The 19689-nt window shown below is 42.9% G+C and overlaps 4 protein-coding genes across 5 annotated transcripts in view; 2 read left to right on the top strand and 2 right to left on the bottom strand.

The window, feature by feature from the left end:
- Positions 1-365: 365 nt before the first annotated feature.
- LOC131883473 (nuclear RNA export factor 1-like) lies at positions 366-5781 on the bottom strand. Its single transcript, XM_059230954.1, has 9 exons — positions 5469-5781; positions 4645-4915; positions 3382-4036; positions 3205-3305; positions 2103-2139; positions 1787-2031; positions 907-1243; positions 709-830; positions 366-625 (listed from the first exon to the last, which is right to left on the bottom strand). The coding sequence occupies exons 1-9, from the start codon at positions 5545-5547 to the stop codon at positions 526-528; spliced, it is 1947 nt and encodes a 648-aa protein (XP_059086937.1). The 5' UTR covers positions 5548-5781; the 3' UTR covers positions 366-525.
- Positions 5782-9854: 4073 nt separating this feature from the next.
- Positions 9855-11478, top strand: LOC131883619 (cilia- and flagella-associated protein 20). Its single transcript, XM_059231132.1, has 2 exons — positions 9855-10354; positions 10997-11478. Exons 1-2 carry the CDS (start codon positions 10079-10081, stop codon positions 11405-11407), a joined length of 687 nt encoding a protein of 228 aa, XP_059087115.1. The 5' UTR covers positions 9855-10078; the 3' UTR covers positions 11408-11478.
- Positions 11466-13596, bottom strand: LOC131883620 (small ribosomal subunit protein mS25-like). Of its 2 annotated transcripts, XM_059231134.1 has the most exons (3): positions 13292-13596; positions 12843-13235; positions 11466-11770 (listed from the first exon to the last, which is right to left on the bottom strand). In XM_059231134.1, exons 2-3 carry the CDS (start codon positions 13186-13188, stop codon positions 11505-11507), a joined length of 612 nt encoding a protein of 203 aa, XP_059087117.1. In that variant the 5' UTR covers positions 13189-13235; positions 13292-13596; the 3' UTR covers positions 11466-11504. The 2 variants fall into 2 exon arrangements, with proteins under 2 accessions (XP_059087117.1, XP_059087116.1); XM_059231133.1 differs by lacking the exon at positions 13292-13596 and having other exon boundaries at positions 12843-13280.
- A 1334-nt stretch (positions 13597-14930) lies between these two features.
- LOC131883723 (activator of basal transcription 1-like) overlaps positions 14931-19689 on the top strand; it is a 7994-nt gene continuing 3235 nt past the window's right edge. Inside the window, exon 1 of the mRNA XM_059231254.1 lies at positions 14931-15539. Within this exon, the coding sequence (XP_059087237.1) occupies positions 15287-15539 (253 nt within the window). The 5' untranslated portion in view covers positions 14931-15286. The remainder of the gene's footprint in view (positions 15540-19689) is intronic.

The raw sequence follows: 19689 nt of genomic DNA, 5'->3' as shown, positions 1-19689 counted from the left end.
CGAGTATGGAGAGGGGAATTCATTTCAATCGTAAACCAATAAACTTTGTTGGTTCGGCTGCAAAGAGTAATGCTGTGCAGCACTTGCTTCTGTGGAATAGAATCCCTACAAAAAACTGCTTGGTTCCAAAAAGAACGTAATCTCAGCTCTATGCTGATCGAAAGTGTGTCAAAGCCATGACAAGATACAGAGTTGAGGGATTACTAGTTCTCTATTATCTGATCTGTTTTGATCTCTTTTCTTACGGCCCCAAAATGACCAAACAAAATCCATTGGATGGAAACCAAAAGGCGATAAACGAATGGATTATCGCACACATTTGGAAGGAGCCCTCCATTCCATGACTATTGAATTTAAAAAAAAAATTGAAAGCAGACGCAAACTCTGGATTTTTCTCGACGTTATGTACATGATGGTTTATAATTATTCATATTTGTTTTACACAATGGGAGGGTTCCATGAGATAGTTTCTGATGTGTTTTTTGTGTGTTTCAATGTGGATTTTTCTCGTCTCCGCGGAGAGTTTCATTTCAAAAATGCTTCTGATGGGATTTTCCCCTCGTTTTTGGCGGTCAAGAAGGCGGCATATCCTCGGTCTAAATCCCAACTCGACAATTCCAAGCATCTAAAATTAGAGCGCACATATTAATCCGACTTGTTTCTTTTTTCTTTTTCAAATGTCTATTTTATTTTTGGTTCGGCGCTTACTGCTTGCAAAATTCGAGGTTCATGCCGGTTTTCTCTGCAAATTGCGAACATCTGAGTTGCATAGCGTTTGCATCCAGAGCAGGCGACGGATTTGGAACCCCTCCTCCAACCTTAAAGGCGGTCTGCAAATCCCAAACAATCTTTTTCGATGAAACACTCTTCTGATGGGCCTCTCCCATCTATTTGAACCATTCTCACCTGAAGTTGCAGTGGGGTGGGTGTGGTGATGTAGAGCATTTCGTTCACAATCACAAAACCGGCACCCTGAGGAACCACGAGGAAAACCCGGTTGAAGTGTCGGATAGGCGAGCCTTTGGCCGTTCTTTGCTTGAATAGTCCGGTGACGGTGAAAGTCATGAGGCGTTCCGTGGCGAAGGGGATGTCCAATGTGAGGGAGCTCATGTCGGTTTCGGTCTTGGGCAACGAGTTCAGGAAGGCTACGATGGAGAGTTTTCCCGTGTGGAGCTGTTTCATGCGTTTGTTCACGTGGTTGACTTCGAACAAGTTTCTGGACTCGACAATATACTCCGTCAGTCTAGGAATGTGAATTGAAAACGGGACTAGTTAGGACATGCGAAATTAGCTACAAACTTGCACAGTTCGGCCAGCCCGAGTACTAGCAAATGGGCCAGTCTCAACGAGGCAAATTGGGCGTTTCCAACATTTTTAGACAAGCTGATTGGCCTTCATTGCGCCGTGAAAGAATGATTAAATTCGAAAAAAAACCATGTATAAATTGTGTCACAAATATAATTGTAATAATGTTATAAATGAAATTGAAATTGAGTTACACATGCAATTTTAATTGAGTTACAAGTGTAATTGTAATAGAGTTACAACTGCAATTGCAATTGAGTTACAACTGCAATTGCAATTGAGTTACACTTTTATTGTAAATTCATGATAAATGTGTTGCAATTATGATGAATTACAAATTATCCTTTTTATCCTTAATCTATTTGATGGATAATTAGTATAGCGATATGAGCCAATCCTTATCATTTCGCTGCGTTTCACATCCCGAACTATTTTCATTACAGTGCAAATTAAAGTTGCGTAATACTGTGTCCACACTTACTTATTATGACCTTGGGAGGCGCTGTTGAGGGGATAGGCTGTGTTCAAGGACATTACGGCGTCCGTGTGATAGGCCTCCACCAAAGGCTCTCGGTTTTCCGAATCGAAAACCCGAAGATATTGTTCTAAGAATTGGAGCACCAGACTTTCTGCCTCAGCGGCCACGGATTGCTTGATTATCGTGGGCGGAAGTTGGGTGGTATCATCATCATCAAAGGTGATCAACTTCGGGAGTTCCGCTCCATCCTGAGCATATGACAAATGAACCTCGGGTCATTTTAGCTCTTAAATAGCTCAAGGATAAAATTATCACTTACCAAGGTTACCAGATTTGGGAAGACCGTCCGAATGGCGCTAAAACGGAATAAGAGATGAGCACGTTTACGTTCAAAAAAGAAAAAGGCCCAGGACGTTGTCGCCGGTTCGTTGAAACTAGCCTCGTTTTCGGGGTTTGGTTGAAAAGGAACTATCGAACCAATCCTGAAAAGGACTCAAAAGAGCACATGGCACCGTGCAAAGATTAGAGGATGTAACAATCAAAATGACAAGGTTCATATCACTTGAAAGACATTCTCCTCATAACTTGGGTTTAAGCAATGCTCGCTCGGTTATCGATTTCTATGGTATCAACGTATCCGAGTCTTAAAGATTCTTCCCTATTCTAGATGAGCTCTTCATTATTCAACATGGGATACAATCTAAAATGATCGGAATCAGAATCTCAAGCAATCTCTTTCCTTCACTTGCTTTGTTTCCTTGTTCGAGTCTTCATTTCTGTCCGAGTTCAGATTTTTTTCTTCCCCAATGCTTTATGCGTCTCAGTCGGTGTCAAGATGATCAACGTGGCCTTCCTTCAGAGCTAAAACTAACTATTTTATAATAGGATCGAACCGATGAGCTTGTGTTCTTAAAAGACTGAGAAGATGCTCTTCACCTCTCGGTGAATTTGGGTAAACCACCATTTCGGCGCTTTATTGAACGATCCTTCTTCAAGGATGTTCTCTTCTCGACCCAGGCCTTCATTCTGAAGGTCCAAGGGTGGGACCATCATTTTCAGGTCACGGATTTACTCTCTTGAACATCCCACGGATCAATGGTGTTCATGGTTCGGGGTGAAAGAAGCGCTCTTGGGCCCACCACGTGTTCACAAAAATTGACGTGAGTAAGACGACACACAAATGATCTTTTTTTTTTCCCTTTTGAAAAAACTGCCTCAGAATTCGTGAAGCTCGAGTAGATCTCAAAGAAGTTGAGGAAATCGATTTTGATCTCTGATCTGGCTTAAACAAATGAATCGCCGTCCTGTGGGGAAGAATCTTTGACTACCGTTGTCACCAACTGTCCAAAAGAGCAAAAATTCGCTGCTGTTTTTGTTTTGTCCTCATTAAATGCGGGGCTAATAAACTTCAGGTAACATACCCGATGTAGTCGGTGAGTTTGTCGATCAAAGGATTGTTATCCACCTTCAAATCTAGTAACTTCCAATCCTTGATCATGATGAAGTCCTTTACGTTGCTGATCTGTAAAATGAGCCATTTCAACATTTCAAGTCAGAATGATTTCGTATTCGCTCCCTAAAACCAATGGGCCACTTACGTTGTTTTTGCTCAAGTGGAGAATCTTCACATTCGGCGCTTTTTCTACGAGTTTTTCCAAATCGTCCAAGGATCGGAGGTCGTTTTCCGACAGGTCGATGGCTTCGATCCCAGGTATGTGTTCACCTATGATCTTGATGATGTGATTCATGATGAGTGACCGATTCAAGGGAGCGTAGAACGGCTCGCCCAAAAACTGCGGGTCTGCGTAGAACTTCCGCAAATTCAAGGCTTTCGTTTCCGGAAGAAACCGCGAGCTCATCACGGCCTTGAGCTTGTCCAGCATCTCTCCATCCGGGTGAGAGGCCTTGGGCGGTGGACTGGGGCGGGCCATGATGCCCAATTTGGACCCATCGGACATGATGATCTTCTCGTAGAGTCCGGTCAACGCCGTAGCCATCTCTTTGTTCTCCACGTAGAAACAGTTGGCGTTGCCTTCTTTGATGAAGGAGATCGGGGCGAAGGGCACGGGGCATTTGGCCACCAACATGGACAGCAACTCGTTCTTGGGATACAGGGGACCTTTCCGGATGGTGACACGGTGCCAACCTCGAGCTTGGGGGAGAGTGCCGCCGGCAGCGCGAACGATGGCCGAGTGGTTGATGTAACCGGGTTTGCCTCGGCCGCGACCTTTGCGAATACCCGGACCTCCAGCTCTGAAACGTGAGCCATACAAAATTAGGGATCGCAACTAGATATTGCCTTTTTTTTATAATGATCAAATTTGGTGAAGGGAATGCACTTGTAACAAACTACGCAATCAATTGAGGGCGAGATTTAAATGACCATATAATGCCATTCGATTCAACATGGAGCAAAACCGTACGAGAGCTACTAGCGCCTTACCCTCCTCACTCTAGTTTATATGTATTAAGAATTCATTTCCTTTGTCTAGCTAAATATCTTTGTTTTTTTCGTGACATTCTAGCATTTCTAAAACTAATTCCTAAAACCTAAAATTTCTGTAAACTATGAGATTTCCTTTTTTTTTTCTTTCTTTTCATATCAGCACTATTTTCATTTCCGGATCTGATCACCTCATTTTACAATTCAACTTGAATTTTTCTTTACATTTTGTGTTTTCGAGTGGTTGGGAACAATAAGATATAACAACACACAGGTCCACCCACGCACCCAGACACTTTGTCATAGAATCTCTCTCTCTCTCTGTCTTGGGAGGGAATAAGTATCCCAGGCCATGATTCCCACCCAAATAATGTGCCACCCTTTATTCTAACCATTCAAACATGGGCCAAAGACTTACCCCACGACTCGAGCCCGGCCTCTTTGATATCCGCCCCGTGTCGAGTACCCGCCCCGGCGAGAGGTTCCGGCATGACTCATGTCTTCATCGCCCTCGGTTAAAGTGGACAGGGAGTTGAACACGTTGCGGGATGGTTTGTGACCGCCATGGCGCTTGTGGATGCCGCCTCCGCCGCCTCGGTCTTGAAACGACACGCGTTTGTCGTTCTTCCGCCACACCCGGTTGTGCGAGGGCGGTTGATGATAGCCCGATTGGCCCCGGTCATCGTGACCTAGAACAAGAAGTAGACAGGATCTGACTGGAAATTCACCGCCCGTGATTCACGATCGGGTCTGGGGCCATAAAGTCGAACTTTAAGCCCAATAAGGGACCACTAGCACAAGGACGGGAAAGCCGCGGTCGAGCACTAGAGATGAAGATGTGAAAACCTAAGGTTCGACATCGAACGAGACTGGTCCCAGGTGAGTTGGGATCAAGTTATGCTCTGTTCCAGCTCCCTTTATACTGACACACCCAAGGTTAAATAGATGGAGTGAGCTACTCAGCCAATTTGTGTAGCGTTATGGAGGACGGGACTGGCTGGGAAAGCGAGCATAACTTGGGATCCGCTCAGTCGACCGAGCTGAAATTTGACCTATTTTCTCATGGGGACCACCTGAGGCTAGTCTCGTTTCAACTAGAAGGCCATCCGTTTCATATGGTCATCCCCAATGGTGATGGCCGTCCGCATTCCACTGATGATTCCATCATCCCTAACCCGCCCCACAATCTCCCATCACCCATGAGAGGTTGGCTGATGGACTGGATACTGGATGGGCACTTACTGATATAGGGTCTTCGTCCTCCGCCTCCTTGTCCGTCCATGTCCACCCGCACGTGGACGCTACCCTGTTTGCGGCCCATGGCACTCGCTCTATCTCTCTCTCTCTCTCTCTCACACACGCACTATCAATCACGGGCAGAAAAGAACGAGTGGAGGGCGGGAGGGCTGTAGGGTCACTGGGGGTTGCTTCACGGGTCCACCACGGAATGGCGGGTAAGGGTGTTTTTCGCGTTTTAGTGGGACGCCAGGATTTGGCTTAGCCTGACACACTCACAACTTACGGACAAATGCATTGAGCATTGAGCATTGAGCAATCAGCGAATCACTCAGGTTGGCCAAAACAAAGGATGGATTATGGACCAGAAGCTCGCCCAAAGGCCAGATAGAGCTGAGGCCTCCCTTGAATGAGGATGGATAAACGTTATTCTCCACCGATGAGTTGGCGGTGCTCAGTTTTAAGATTGTGGCCCAATTGGTGGTTAAAAGGTTTAGATAGAGACTTTCAGGCTTATTGATATCGTGGTAGGCTAGGTTTGATTAGTTTGGGTTAAGTTTAAAAAAGGCGCACAGGCAACTAATCGGTGGAGGATAACGTTTACTATGAAAATGGGTCCAAGAACATTGGACGGAAACTTTCATTGTCATGAAATAACCCAATGCCAGATTATTGGCATGTGCCGAAGTTATGAGCGGATATTCGGCACGGACACCCCATTTCACCCAGGAGCGCTGCTCATCGGTCTGAATGAAACACAGGCATGATATCGTGGATATGTATGTATGTATGTATTTCGGGCTGCTGTGATTGGAATAAAATAAACGTATGTGTTATAATCACAACGCTCAGCAACCCCTTGAGCCGATGGCTTGTTTTCAAGGGGTTTTTTTATATCAAAACGAGGCAGTTAAGTTGGCTAGTTCTGGCTTCTGTTAGGTCGAACCAGCATCACTGAATAAAAGCACAACTACGACGTTTCATCATTTTTTCAAAACACACTACTTCGAGGTTGCGTGTCAACTCAATGATGGAGTGGTGTAAACGGAGCCAAGAAGCATGAAAATAGATTCATTAGCATATTAACCAACGGATTCATTGCGGTTTTTGAATAATGTACCGGGTAGTTCTCGAATTCAGTGTCCTAAACTTCAAACTTTGAATTTGACATGATTGCTCAATGAAGCAGGCGATGGCGGTGTAGATAGAAAATATAAGTTGCTCAGAGACCTATTTCCTTTTTGAATTGCGTTTTCTCAGCTATAATGATGAAAAGGTTTCGTAAACACGTTGAAGTGACCCCACACTTAAAGGAGTCCTTAAAAATTGCAGGTAAGTTCCTTGGTCCTAGAGGGCTAGTGACAAGCCCTCTACTTCGGGCTAACCCAAACTGGCTAGTACCCTACCCTTCAAGTCTCTTATCTGGCCATTGAGATAACAGGTTTAAGCCGGGTAAATTAAAGACCGTAGAGGCTTCATATGCGTTTTGAGAGCACCCTCAAGCCCTCGAGAATCCAGGCTAGTTTGAACAATGAAGTCCACATATATTCTTTCCCGGGCTCCTTCATTGTTAAACTTGCTTCCCTCTAATATTTCGTAAGGAAAACGTGGGCTTTACTGATCCGGTTGCATCTTTCAAGTCAGACTCGTACGAATTTATAGATAGCATTCCAGATCAACCCTACATTCAAGGACTAGCTCGGTCTGCCAACTCAAATTCGTTGGTAGACCAAATGTCTTTTAACGATTGAAAGGTTATAAATAGACGAAATATAACCTTTCATTTTAATAGTACTGGATAAAGATTCTGAAAGTCCTGGGGATGACATTCCTTGTAGCGGTTAGAGAAACCCGTGAAAAATCAAACACAAAAATACCACACCTCTGATTCATCACAAATAATCAACGTGGTGCACGACGTGGAGTGAAAACTAGCAATAATGATGTAATAGAGACTGAGCCAGGGTTTTAATGGTTTTTATTGGTTGCGTTGCATTCGCGCGCTGGAACGAAACGCGGCTTTTTCAACGGTAGCAAAAGACATCCGGTCCACGGAAAAAGACGGCGGATGGGATAGATGACTTTCATCCCGTGGCCTCTCGTGTGGACCACACCGGCCATCACTTAATCCAACTTCTTGAATCCGATGTCCTTGGCGTATTCCCTGAAGCACTGACGGCACATGTTCAGCCCGTATTTGCGGATCATACCGTGACCGTTGGAGCAGGCGCGGCTAGAAAATGGAAGAAAAAACAATAAGAGTTGTTGAACTTTACAGAGGTAACAACGCAAATGACAGTTATATAAGTTAAATTAGTGTCAAAATCAGTGGTAGTGACGAGAGTTGTGATATCATTGAGCTCGCTCAACCAAATGAAAGGTTATCCATCATTTTTTTGACACATGCAGGGATCCAAATCCGACTCAATCATTAACATCTTCAGATCCCGACCCTCAATCCAGTGTTTAAGTGATACACCTCGATAACCGCTCACAAATATATTAACTTTAAACTTTCGGAGAGTGCACTGTTACAACACATTCGACTCACCAAAATGTGGTCAAGACTAACCATTTGAAAGTTACATGGAGTGTGATTTAAGAGGGATTCACATGGGAGCTTCAAATTCTGTCGCAACCGATAAAACGGGCGTGGATTTAGGATCGTGATCTTGAAAACTCTGGTTTAAGATGATTGTAGTCTGATCTGAAATTACTCTGGGGGTCTTTCTTACCATTGCCGAGATCCTTGTCCGAATTTGCGGGGTCGGGAGTAGTGGATGTTTTCGAAACCCATGGTGAGAACACGAAATGGACGTCGGTTTTCAACGCGAAATCTAAAGGAAAAGGAAGGTAAACAGCTAACTAATTGACAGCTGAATGCTCATTCTGTAATGTCACCCAACCTAGCTTTTTCGGTTGGATTGGGTTGGTGGATGGGATAAAATATGTTAAAGAAATGACTTGACATGGAGAAATGACACAAAATCGGTTATCTTGGGACCATGGTATCAAAGTATTGAAGTGATAAATTGGAGTTGTGGTGTGGGATTTCTCCAATTTACCGGCTTCAGCTGATTCCACCAACATGAGTCATAAAGAAGAAAAAAAAATACTGATAGGGCCCTACTTCCCTGGTGGATTGCAAAGTGGCGTCATTTGAAGTGCACCTAACTTCTGCGTAAGTTCCGAAAGTAACAAACACAATTCTAAATAGCAAAATATAATCAGTAGGAGATGGGGAACATCTTTATTTTGATTCAATAGTTTTTGTCTTGATTTCAACGTTTTTATTCGCACAATTTTCAAAATTACTTTGAATACACATCAGATACACATACTAGCAATAATGTAGGGATCACTTAGGCAATACTGGTCTGATGATGAGGCAAAATAGTTTTTTAACTAACTCAAAATGGGGCCAAATATGAGATATTTCATTCCCTAAAAAAATGTCTGTGCCACGTTTCCAATGCTTCTACTTTTTTAAGATTTTTTTTTCACTTTTTCGACATTTTTCATACAAGCCTTCTCATTTTAGGCACATTTAGCCGACTGCCATTTGGGTCCTTACCTTTGCTTTTCAAAATTTGTTCCTTTTTGGGGACATTTCATTTACTTCAGTGCAACATGATCAGATGAATAATTAAATTCTCAGACATTATTTTAGAGCAACTTTTTTTAAGGTTCAACCAACTTTGTCAACCGCTACAAGGGACATAATCCCGGTATGATTAAAATGAAAGATAATGATTCGACGTTATTGTTACCACTTACACTTTATACAATATTTGATTTACCAACGAATTCAAGTATCAAATTCAACTCCCTGTTTTCTGTTTGGGAAAGTCAGCTAGACAGAGAGGTGCAATTGAAATATAACTGTCGTCACTCTTTTGATCCCACCAAAAGCTCAAATTCATTTCGGGAACAAAAGCGCCCTAATCAATAACATGGTAACATGGAGCAGAATTTTCCAAATCAAGGGCTTCTATCTTAACACATGGCTTGTATATTTTCTTGCTAAACTCTGTTACTGTGAAAAGGTAAACATTTAACAGAGGTGTCACTTAAGTTTTTTCTTATTGTGGGCAAGTCACACAATCAGAAACATTTAGTTACATATTTGAAAACTACAGCCTTGGATTTTGCAACCTTTTGAAATTATCAACTTTTGCAGAGAATTACACATTTTTGCACATTGCAATGCCCCCTTAGGCAATTAGAATGATGAAATACTTTAAGGCATATTCTGTTCTTTCGTTGAAGAAAGCCTATAACTTTTGATAGTCTCCTTTTGCTTCTTCCTGGTGTCAATGACGTAAATTTCAGCTTGCTTGCCATTCACTTCGCGAAAAATCCTCTTTCAAACTTCTTGGCGTTTACACTATGTGACGCCAACCCAAGCTCAAATTCCTCATCAAAACATGAATGAACCATAGAGGGAAGGGAAAGGAGAGGAAGGAACGGCTCCAAAGGCTCACTCACTGCATGGTGGGTTGGTTCCAATACCTGGCTGCTCGAAATCGAGCCTTGAACATTCCTGAGTGACATAAACCTCCAACCCTCCATTGATGGTTCAATACTCGTCGTAGTATTCCCGTGGCTCCGGAATCATGTTCAAGAACACGTTCCAATCGGGCTTCTTGTCCATCTTGTACAGCATTGGTTCAAAACCGTTGCAGATTTGGGACAAGAAGGTGCGCAACGGTCACATCAAGCGAATCACGGATCCTGACATCCAGTCGTTTGTGTTGGAGATCGTGGGCACCAATGTGTCCACTACGTATATCACGTGTCCGGCGGAGGCCAAGAAGACTCTGGGCATCAAGTTGCCTTATCTCGTCATGATTGTCAAGAACATGAAGAAATACTTCACCTTTGAAGTACAGGTAAAACACATCATCAACTTGAACTTGAGGCTTTAGTTCTTCTACATCAGCTATAATACAGCCTGACACGTAAATTCGTTCCGGTCGCCATTTGCGCTATTGTTAAACAATCATTCATCCAATCTGAATTTTTGATAACTTTCCGTTCGTTGTCAATATCAAAGTTTCTGCGAAAAATTCAACCCGCTCCACGTCGAGTGACATTGGCTGACTTTTGTTGGCTTTTTCGATGGTGTATGGTTAAAATTGATGTGATATTTTTCAATGCCCTGGCCGGCTTCATTTACAACTGAGCACCTCCAAAGAAAGCTTGAAAGGACGTCGCAAATTTGAAGGCGAAAAACTCCAAAACTTGTTGGGAAGCATAACAAGAACAAGAACCAAAAACATTGAGAAGAAAGCTTTCCCCTTGTCTTAATAAAAGGTATTCTTTGTAGATATATTGCGCTTGTACATGGTATCAAAAAGCCAACCGGAACGAATTTCTGTGCCAGGGGATTCCTCATGTTTCAAATGCAATTATACAGTAAAAATTGACTACATTCAGTTCACTAGTCCCTTGTATATTAGAAATATGCACGTGTCGAAAGAGTTGCGTAATCTCGACCACTCAATTCGGACATTTCACGATATCCTTTTCAGGTATTAGACGACAAGAATGTCCGCCGACGGTTCCGGGCCTCGAACTATCAGTCCACGACACGGGTCAAGCCCTTCATTTGTACCATGCCCATGCGTTTGGATGACGGGTGGAACCAAATCCAGTTCAATTTGGCGGACTTCACTCGTCGAGCCTACGGCACCAATTATGTGGAGACACTGCGAGTTCAGATTCACGCCAATTGCCGCATTCGGCGGGTGTATTTCTCGGATCGACTTTATTCCGAAGAGGAACTGCCGGCCGAGTTCAAGCTCTATCTTCCCGTTCAACAGAAGGCCAATAGTGCGGCCTTGGCGCAACATCATCAGGATAGTACGGGGTCTTCAGGCGGAGGGGGTGCAGCTCGTTTGGCCGATTCTGCGGGTGCGGGGGTTATGGCCACCCAAGACTAACTTCGATTCTCTCATAAAAAGCACCTTGTACATAATCATTTCCAATAAACACGCCACGTTTGTCAAACACACTGAAGGATTTATTACAAGTTAATCGTTAATCGTCCTCATCCTCGAAGCCATGGTGATATTTACCCCGCCAATGTTTGGGTAGGGGTACGAGGGAGGGGCAGGGCACTTGCCCGGGAACGTTACATATACAAAAACGGGAGCAATTCTTGCCAAAATTGGCGGGATTGTCTTTCTTCTCGGCGGCTAAGGCCTCCAAAGCCAGGGTCTCTTCGGATTTGCCCAAAACCTTGATGAGTCGGTCCAAGATTTGTGTACTAGTGTGATTGTCAACGTCGAAGAGGACCTCCTCACCTGTGACAAGAAATGAAGAACGTTGAAACTAGTGAGGCATACTTGCGAATGAAAAACTTAAAATCTTGAAGCGTAATCCCTTTTGCCCGGTTTTGACCAATCCCTGAGCAGGCCTTATTAAAAGGGGAACTCGAAATGCATCGTTAACGAAACGGCAAAAATGGTCGTGGCCTTGATGTGCCGTTTCGGGGGATGGAGCTAACAGCTTTTGTATATAAAACATGAATCATTTCATCCCGAAAATCGTGAAATGGATGTTAACTCAGGATATTCAGACGAATGAACTCGTTCAATTATTCCAGAAGATGTACTCTAATCAATGCTTTTGTGCACGGATATTATATGACTTAAATACTTTTAAGATTAAAAACGATCATCTTGGACGGCTGGGGATGACACCATAGAGGAGCGAGCCTGGCGAACTCGTTTTCAGAGCGAATGGATGACAACCGGTGACAACTGAACGGCTGACAGGGTATGGTTTCTTATGGTAGAGGCGCTGCTTTCAATTGGGTGGAAATGCAAGTTTTTGTGCTGTTTTTTTTACTGCAGCTGAATCGGTAACCAATAGACAACGCAACTCCCGCCGATTGAAAGCAGCGCCTCTACCATTAGAAACCATACCCAATCATCAGTCATTCAGTTGTCACGTCCACGTGCTCTGAAAACGAGTCCGCCAGACTAGCTCGCATCGGAATCTCTAGGCCTTGCTTCCTCTATGATCTCAATACGAAGTGAAGTACTGGGATTTGGCGGAAAGTATAATAAAAATGCCGCCTCTTAATTCCGAAGTCAATAAATATGCTCAACAAATTAGAGACTAAAGTAAAAAAGACCATCACGACTAACCCTGACACTTAGATATTTCTGACGATTTGCAACAATTCGAAGCTTTGATACCTTTTGATATCAATTTGATATTTCGAGTTTAAGAGCCATCATTACTTGGCTCAAAACCATTGCTCAGGACTGGTTTGGCCCTTCAACCTCAAGTGTCGTGTTCTTGCTAGCGAATGTTCCTCTAGTTAAACAGACGGCCATCTATCACTATGGATCCTAAAAAGGGCGTTACCATCGTCCATGTAGCAAGCAATAAAGGGGGCGGGAGCTTGGTTTTTAAAAGAGGCAATCTGGATGTGAGGGTTCTTGTATTGTATTTGCGGCACATTCCAGTGGTCGAAGGCCTGGATGCCGTGATGGGCTGGATGACTCTGGATGTACCAAGGCCGCTGTTGGAACACGTTGGGATCATTCACATTGACCGGATGGGCCAAGCGATGCTTGCGAATCACTTCGGCTCGCTCATCCACCCGATAATTCAAGGTCATGACCTTGACTCGGTCCTTGAACACGAGCTTGCCGGCCTGCAAATAGGGCAAGGTACGCCGAATGGGCGACACACCCTCCAATAAGGGCATCTTGCACAATGGAACACGCGTTTCAGACGCACGGCGATCAGGGAAATCTGATCATGGATCGAAATTATTGGAGAACAAGAACAACATGAGATGGCAGGCTTACCAAGTATTGAAAAGATAAAAGACGCTCGGCTGGCCTGATGGTAACTGGAAGTGATGGGGGATGTTGTTGAAAGTGTTGTTGCACGATGTGAGATACACTATTTCATGCATTAATTATTTGCAATCCATGAAAAGTCTTCTGGGATTGAAGTTTTGAAAGGATTTCTTGCCGGAATTTTGGGTTGCAGGGTGCTCTTATCAGAGGTACAGAAGGCAGAAGGGCTAAGTAGCTATATTGGTAAGTTCCTTGAGTGGGGTTTGAGCTCAGGTTGAATGGCCTTTCGAATGGGGTTGTTTAGGAAAAATCTGATAGGTTCGTGGGTTTAAAAGGTGCTAATTTGGCTTATGAAGCGCTTCGAACTGGCTGACCCTTTTATCACGGTGCTTTGAGGTGAGCTCAGTTGGGCGAAAACTAGTATAAAGCGCCAGGTTGCCAGTCTTGCACTGGCAGGCACACTTTTTAACTGCTACCAGAGCTCTCCTAATCGTACTAGAAAAAAAACTTTGATTTGCCTTCCACATCAACACTTTGTTCACTGAACCCTATCCCCCTTTGGCCATGATCTATCTAAGTTTCATAGTGATGGTACTAGGGTCGGCAGGTTGAACTTAGCCCGGCAACAAAACCAGCCATAGCGTATCAGATGAATTTCCGAGAGGACCAAACGGCGCAAACGGCTAATGAATTCGAAACACTGCCCCCAAGACATCATCTGTTGTTGATGTTGAGCCGAGGTTGTCGAGCATGGGTTGGCAGGAAAACAGCTGATCACCAGCGTGATTGGGGTGGGACGGTTAGGCAAAAGAAATAATGGGGGCTGAAGCAGTAAACTCAGGCAGGTGCCATTGGCAGAATATTCCCCGAAATGTTACAGACACTGTCGGAAAAAAACAGACTAGTCACTTGTATTGATTCGATAAGACTATTGCCTTATTCAATGGAACGAGAGCGAACGAACTGAGCGTGATAGCGTTTACGTTTACGCGTACATGAATATAACAGCATTCCTCTGCTAGCCATGCTCGGTTTCAAGGATTTGATCTCCCTGGACAATATTAAGGGCAAAATATGCTCTTAAGTGGCAGCACCGAGTTCCGAACGATCACCGAATATTTATTAACAACTACAAGTCCATGTGGTTTTTCCGCGTGAAAGGAATTGTCGCAATGAACAAGAACAAACCCTTAGGAAAGGGTAAACGTTATTCTCCACCGATTAGTTGGCGGTGCTACTTTTTTAAACTTAACCCAACCTAACCTTTCCTAACCTAACCCAACCTAACCTAACACGATATGAATAGCCTTTAAGGTCTCTCTCCAAACCTTTCTAACAGTTTGTCTCAAACTTAAAAATGAGCACCGCCAACTAATCGGTGGAGAATAACGTTTATCTTAAGAAAGTCAATACCATAACCCACTAGCTATAACTAAAAGCTGCTTCCAATTCCAGAGATCACCCATAAGACACAAAAATGACATTAGGGTAATTTGTGTCCTAATGACGTTCAAAACTGTCGCAATAAACACCTTTTGAAATTAACTCTAAAGTCGCGTAGCTTCCCTTTTTCTCCAGTCAAATTCAGTCACCCTAGGCTCGACCCTTCCCATGAGATCAAGTGTTCAGTCTCGGACTGACTTGAGTAGAGAAGCAGAGAAGCAGAGAAGCAGAAAGCAGGAAATCTGCGTGTGGAATCACGTTGACCCAGCCCAAATTTGGAGTACCTCGCGTTCCACCCTGCCACTCCTCTGACCGTCGTTGGACTCCCCCGCCTCTTCATCTGCGGGGCTGGGACACGCCAAAATGGTTCGCTCACGTAGCACCCCCCCCGCCGAGCTGGAGCCGAGTCGCGCTCGTTAGCCGCCAGCACCACGCCACGCCGAGCGCCACCAAGAAATCCAAGACGCCACGGCTAAAGCCAAGGGACGCGGCAAGGGTGCCAGCGCGCCGGTCGCGCCGCGGCCCAGTTCACCCACGCGCGTGCTCAGTCCTTTTTGTATGGAAGACTCCAGTCAGGAGGATGATGATATTGAGGACGAAGATGCCCCATCCATGGAGGAGAGCGTGCCGGTGAGCGCGCACACGTCGCCACCACTGCGCGTTAGTGGGCGCACGAGTGAGCAGCGACCCGTGAGAAAGAAGAAGCCCGGCATCATTTACCTGTCATCCATTCCTCCGGGGTTTAATGTGACCCGGACCACGGAGTTCTTCAGCGCCATGGGCAAGATCGGGCGGGTGTTTCTACAACCGGGTAAGATGGGAAGAGTGACCAGAGTCTGTGATGTTGAAAAGTGTTTTCATGGGAGGGATCGGATTATCTTTGTAGTCATTAGCCATCCTTGCAACCGGGCTAAAATATTACAATGATGACTAAAAAGTCTACACATTATCTTGAGGCATGTTAATCTTTGAAAGCATGTTCGGGGTGTACCTGATCAGCCTTCAGGATGTTCAGGATGAATCTACTGCAATAACCAAGGTTTTCATCATTGACCTCTACCAACCTGTTTATGTACTATCTGCAATTCCCCTCTTCACTTTTTTCATGTCCCTCTACACTGAACCAATCCCAGTCAAATTCATTGTGATGTCATTTTCTAGTCAACTATTTTATCAGTCTTGACTGACCACTTCATTCTTTTATCATTGAATCAATTTTGAACATGAAATTTATTCATGCACTTGTATCCATTTTACAATCTGACATGACTAAGAGTCGCAATATAAAAAACACCTATTCAATCGGGATTACCAAAAAATGGTTACAATCCCACACGACCAAGTGAACCACACATAAATCACCTTAACCGGGACAACGAAACGCCTCTTATTGCTCAGGATATATGTATATGTTTGGAATTTTTAATCAAAGCGAAGACACTTCATGTAAAAGATTCAAAGATTTATCCCCTAGCTCATATTCTGAAAGGATTTGTTCATTCTAAGGTTTTAGGCCTAATCTCATCTATACTTGTTTTACCCTCATATATAGATGTATATGAATTAAAACTTGCGCTCACATGAAAGCTAACGGCAAGTGTTTTTAACACTAAACGCCTCTTATTGCTCAGATATATGTATATGTTTGGAATTTTTAATCAAAGCGAGACTTAAATTGACCGACCGGTGGTCCTTTTTCAGCAAGTTATTTTTCGTTTCAGACTTACTTCTTCTCAAACTAATAAACAAATTTTATCGAAATTGAAGATGACGTTCTCTAAACTTCTTTTGATTTTTTTTCCTGCCCCGGAAGTAAGATTTATGCCAAAGGAAACTATTTTGAAATTGCCCATTAATTCGAGTCATTGTCTTGGAGCCAAACAGATGCATGTGATGGTTGAGTTCCCATGATTTTTTCGTTCAGCAAAGGACACTCAACCGAGGCAAACCTGTATGATTGGCGTAGATGTTCTTAATAAATTGCACTATATATGTGTTCATATCGTGTTCAAATGTACTGGCCATAAGCGTGAATTTTATTCAGCTTCCATTATTTTAGATTCCTTCATAATCCATCCTCTTTATAACCAATTTATTTGCGGTCTGAGCGGTCCCTATAATAAACAGTATCAGTTGAATTACATTTCTACTTTGTTCAGAGGCTTACTTACCTCTTAGTAATAGGGTTTTTTATAGCAGGTTCGTAATAATCCCGCATTATTATCCATCCATGAAAAATGTATTTAAAAAAACTAATTAGTAACCTTCAAGCCAAACTTCGCGACCAAATCTAGCGGCATGTATTTATGGACAAATTATTCCTATCTAATATGCTTTCCTTTTGTAGACAAGAACAAGCGGCATCACGCCAGAGATCACGTGGCCTTGCGTTTACTGAAGGTTGGATCGAGTTCATGTCGAAGCGTGGCCAAGGATGTGGCGGAAAATGTCAATTGCACCCAGTAGGGGAAAAAGCGATCCCAAAGTCACGAAGTCTTGTGGAACATCAAGTAATTTACCCCGGTAAAGTGATCGTGTCATTTTAAAATTTCAGATCGTATGAATAGTTTTTCATTAGGCAGCGAAAAATCAAAGTAAAAATATTATGTAGCACGGATAAATGACCAAGAAGTAACGTTTTTTAGAAAACACCATGTCACATGTGTTATAGAGATTGTTCAAATTAAGTTTCAAACGTTCACTAAATGGGAGCGTAACTTTAGAGTGTAACATTTAAATAGCACAAAATATATTTCTAACGAGTTGAATTTATGTGGTTTTTGACCTGAAATGCTTTACAACAGTAAATTTCGTGCCATTCATTTGCCACGTTAAACGAAAGCAATGAAAGTGATAGGGAAATCCATAGAATTTTTGCCGCAAGCACTCAAGCTCAAAAAATGTTCGGTCAAAAATTTTGCATAGAGAGGTGTTAAGCTTTGGGACTCTAAATTAGGTGCGCCCTCTGGTCTACCATGGAAGAAGTGCCACCAACACTTCCTACTGATGGCAAAAAGTTGGCACCATTTTTTTTTCGTATTTTCTGCATATTTTTATCACTTGCGATGTAATGTCATCTTTATCAAGTGAATGTTGGACTTAAATGGTTCAAAATAATTGTCGAACGATTTCGTTAAAATGGCTTACAATTTGTCAATAAAAATTGGAAGCACTGGATGTGCTAAAATCATGGTAGTTTTTGCCGCGATTGTGGCCGCAGCCTGAATAGCTCACGCAGCTGAAATCCGATCCGGTACTTTATACGTCTCTTTTGATAAAGGTACTTTTGACAATACTTAAATGAAAGTAGCATGTGTACAATAAACTGTGCGGCCATTTAACTTTAAGTTCATCATCGAGAAGTTAAAATGCCATCATACGTGAAAAGGGAACTTAAAGCAATAATTGTTTCAAGTAGCTAAGTAGTAATAAGGTAAATTAATCGTAAACGAAAGTTAACGTCGTTAGTTTAGGCTTTTTACAGTTCCACCCCCTCCATTTCATTGCTTTTATTCTATCTAGGTAAATTTGTATCTCGCCATCACTCTATTTAAGGCATCCATGTTTGCTTCTAAACTTTTTCAAAGATCATTCTTAGAGAAAATTCGCATGATCGTTCAAGTGATAAAGAAGATTAAGCGAGTAATACAGTAACGAAAGATGTATTTGACTTTGATGGTGGAAATAAAACAGTGTTTTACAAAAAGGGCGCAGCTGAAACTGTTTGCTCATGATGAGTTATCAACACGAGCTCGCAGCACAAAATCACAATATCATCCCAATAAGCCAACTTATTGGTGTTGAATTTTGTTTCCCTTCAGGTTCAAATGGTCTCATTTAACCGAGCGACTCAATTACGAAAAGGCTACCCACCACAAAAGATGAGAACCGAGATTGCCCGGGCAAGAAAGAATCCGACTTCTTCAAGCGAAAAGTGGAAAATGTCCACAAACGAAAGTATAGTAAACGACCCAAATTGGCCGCAAGCAATGACGATAATTTTTCTACCCTATGAACACCTAAGCCCAGGAACCTTGATGCACCCGTATCCTGCATTCAGAATTGTATGGAACTTTGTGATCTTAATTATTATGCCTCCAACTCCTTCCCCTGAGGGGCGGGCCATTGTTTGCTGAAAGAAGCTCTTATTAAAGGAAAGACATCCTAATTCGATCATCGGCAGCGCGGGTGGAGCCAATTGATGGGCATAACAGTCAGAAGAAGATGAAGACACACACAAAACGCACAAAAGATATTTTCCTCCGTGCAAGAATGTGATTGGATGCTCAAAAAATACTAAGTTTCATTTGGTAAAGGAGGTAAGGATGAAATGTCCCCTCTCTTCATTCAGCGAAAGCACGTGGTGTTTATTCAGGTATCATGCTTTTCATCCCGTTGTTCATGTATGTGACCATCCGGATAGCACTACGAATGAAAATAAAGCTTGAACGTTCTCCTTCATGGTCAGTTTTTTCCTCATGAAATTAGTCTTCTGTCCCCATGAAAAGCTGTGTGTGTTCCGGCGGGATTAGTTCCATTATGTTCAGTATATGATGTATCTAACATCATAGGCATCAAATCAGGGTTTGTGACTAAAACTTGATTTGGTCGTCAAAAAATATTGTATCGTTTGAAAGTGTGAGACCAATGCCTAAGGAAGTTGATTGTGCCCACAGCCTGCTCACTTGTCTATTGTCATACTTGAAAACTCGACGATTTTTGAAGTACAGGGTAGCTATAAAGAATGGGACAGAGACAGACTTAATTCAATTATAAACCAGAGGTTGCATTTAGATACAAAGACAAATGAAGTATGGTTGAGACAGACGAGGCTTATAACTTTAGAATGGACAATTGTTTTTTCCAAAGATGAGCTCTGGGTATAAATCTTTAGTCAACAACATTCCCTTACCCCTACGGATTTTTTTGAGTTCTTGATTTCGGATCTCATCCTTCTCCTT

Source organism: Tigriopus californicus, chromosome 7, assembly GCF_007210705.1.
Source record: "Tigriopus californicus strain San Diego chromosome 7, Tcal_SD_v2.1, whole genome shotgun sequence".
Taxonomy (NCBI): domain Eukaryota; kingdom Metazoa; phylum Arthropoda; class Copepoda; order Harpacticoida; family Harpacticidae; genus Tigriopus; species Tigriopus californicus.
Note: the sequence above shows the minus strand (reverse complement) of the source record. Positions and strands in the feature narration are given on the sequence as shown.

Coding starts and splice junctions, on each gene's coding strand:
- LOC131883473 (XM_059230954.1), bottom strand. CDS start 5,547: ATGGGCCGCAAACAGGGTAGCGTCCACGTGCGGGTGGACATGGACGGA. Junction 4,916..5,468: donor AGGACGAAGACCCTATATCA/GTAAGTGCCCAT, acceptor TTCTTGTTCTAG/GTCACGATGACCGGGGCCAA. Junction 2,032..2,102: donor TCCCAAATCTGGTAACCTTG/GTAAGTGATAAT, acceptor TCATATGCTCAG/GATGGAGCGGAACTCCCGAA.
- LOC131883619 (XM_059231132.1), top strand. CDS start 10,079: ATGTTCAAGAACACGTTCCAATCGGGCTTCTTGTCCATCTTGTACAGC. Junction 10,355..10,996: donor ACTTCACCTTTGAAGTACAG/GTAAAACACATC, acceptor TATCCTTTTCAG/GTATTAGACGACAAGAATGT.
- LOC131883620 (XM_059231134.1), bottom strand. CDS start 13,188: ATGCCCTTATTGGAGGGTGTGTCGCCCATTCGGCGTACCTTGCCCTAT. Junction 11,771..12,842: donor TGCTTGCTACATGGACGATG/GTAACGCCCTTT, acceptor TTCTTGTCACAG/GTGAGGAGGTCCTCTTCGAC.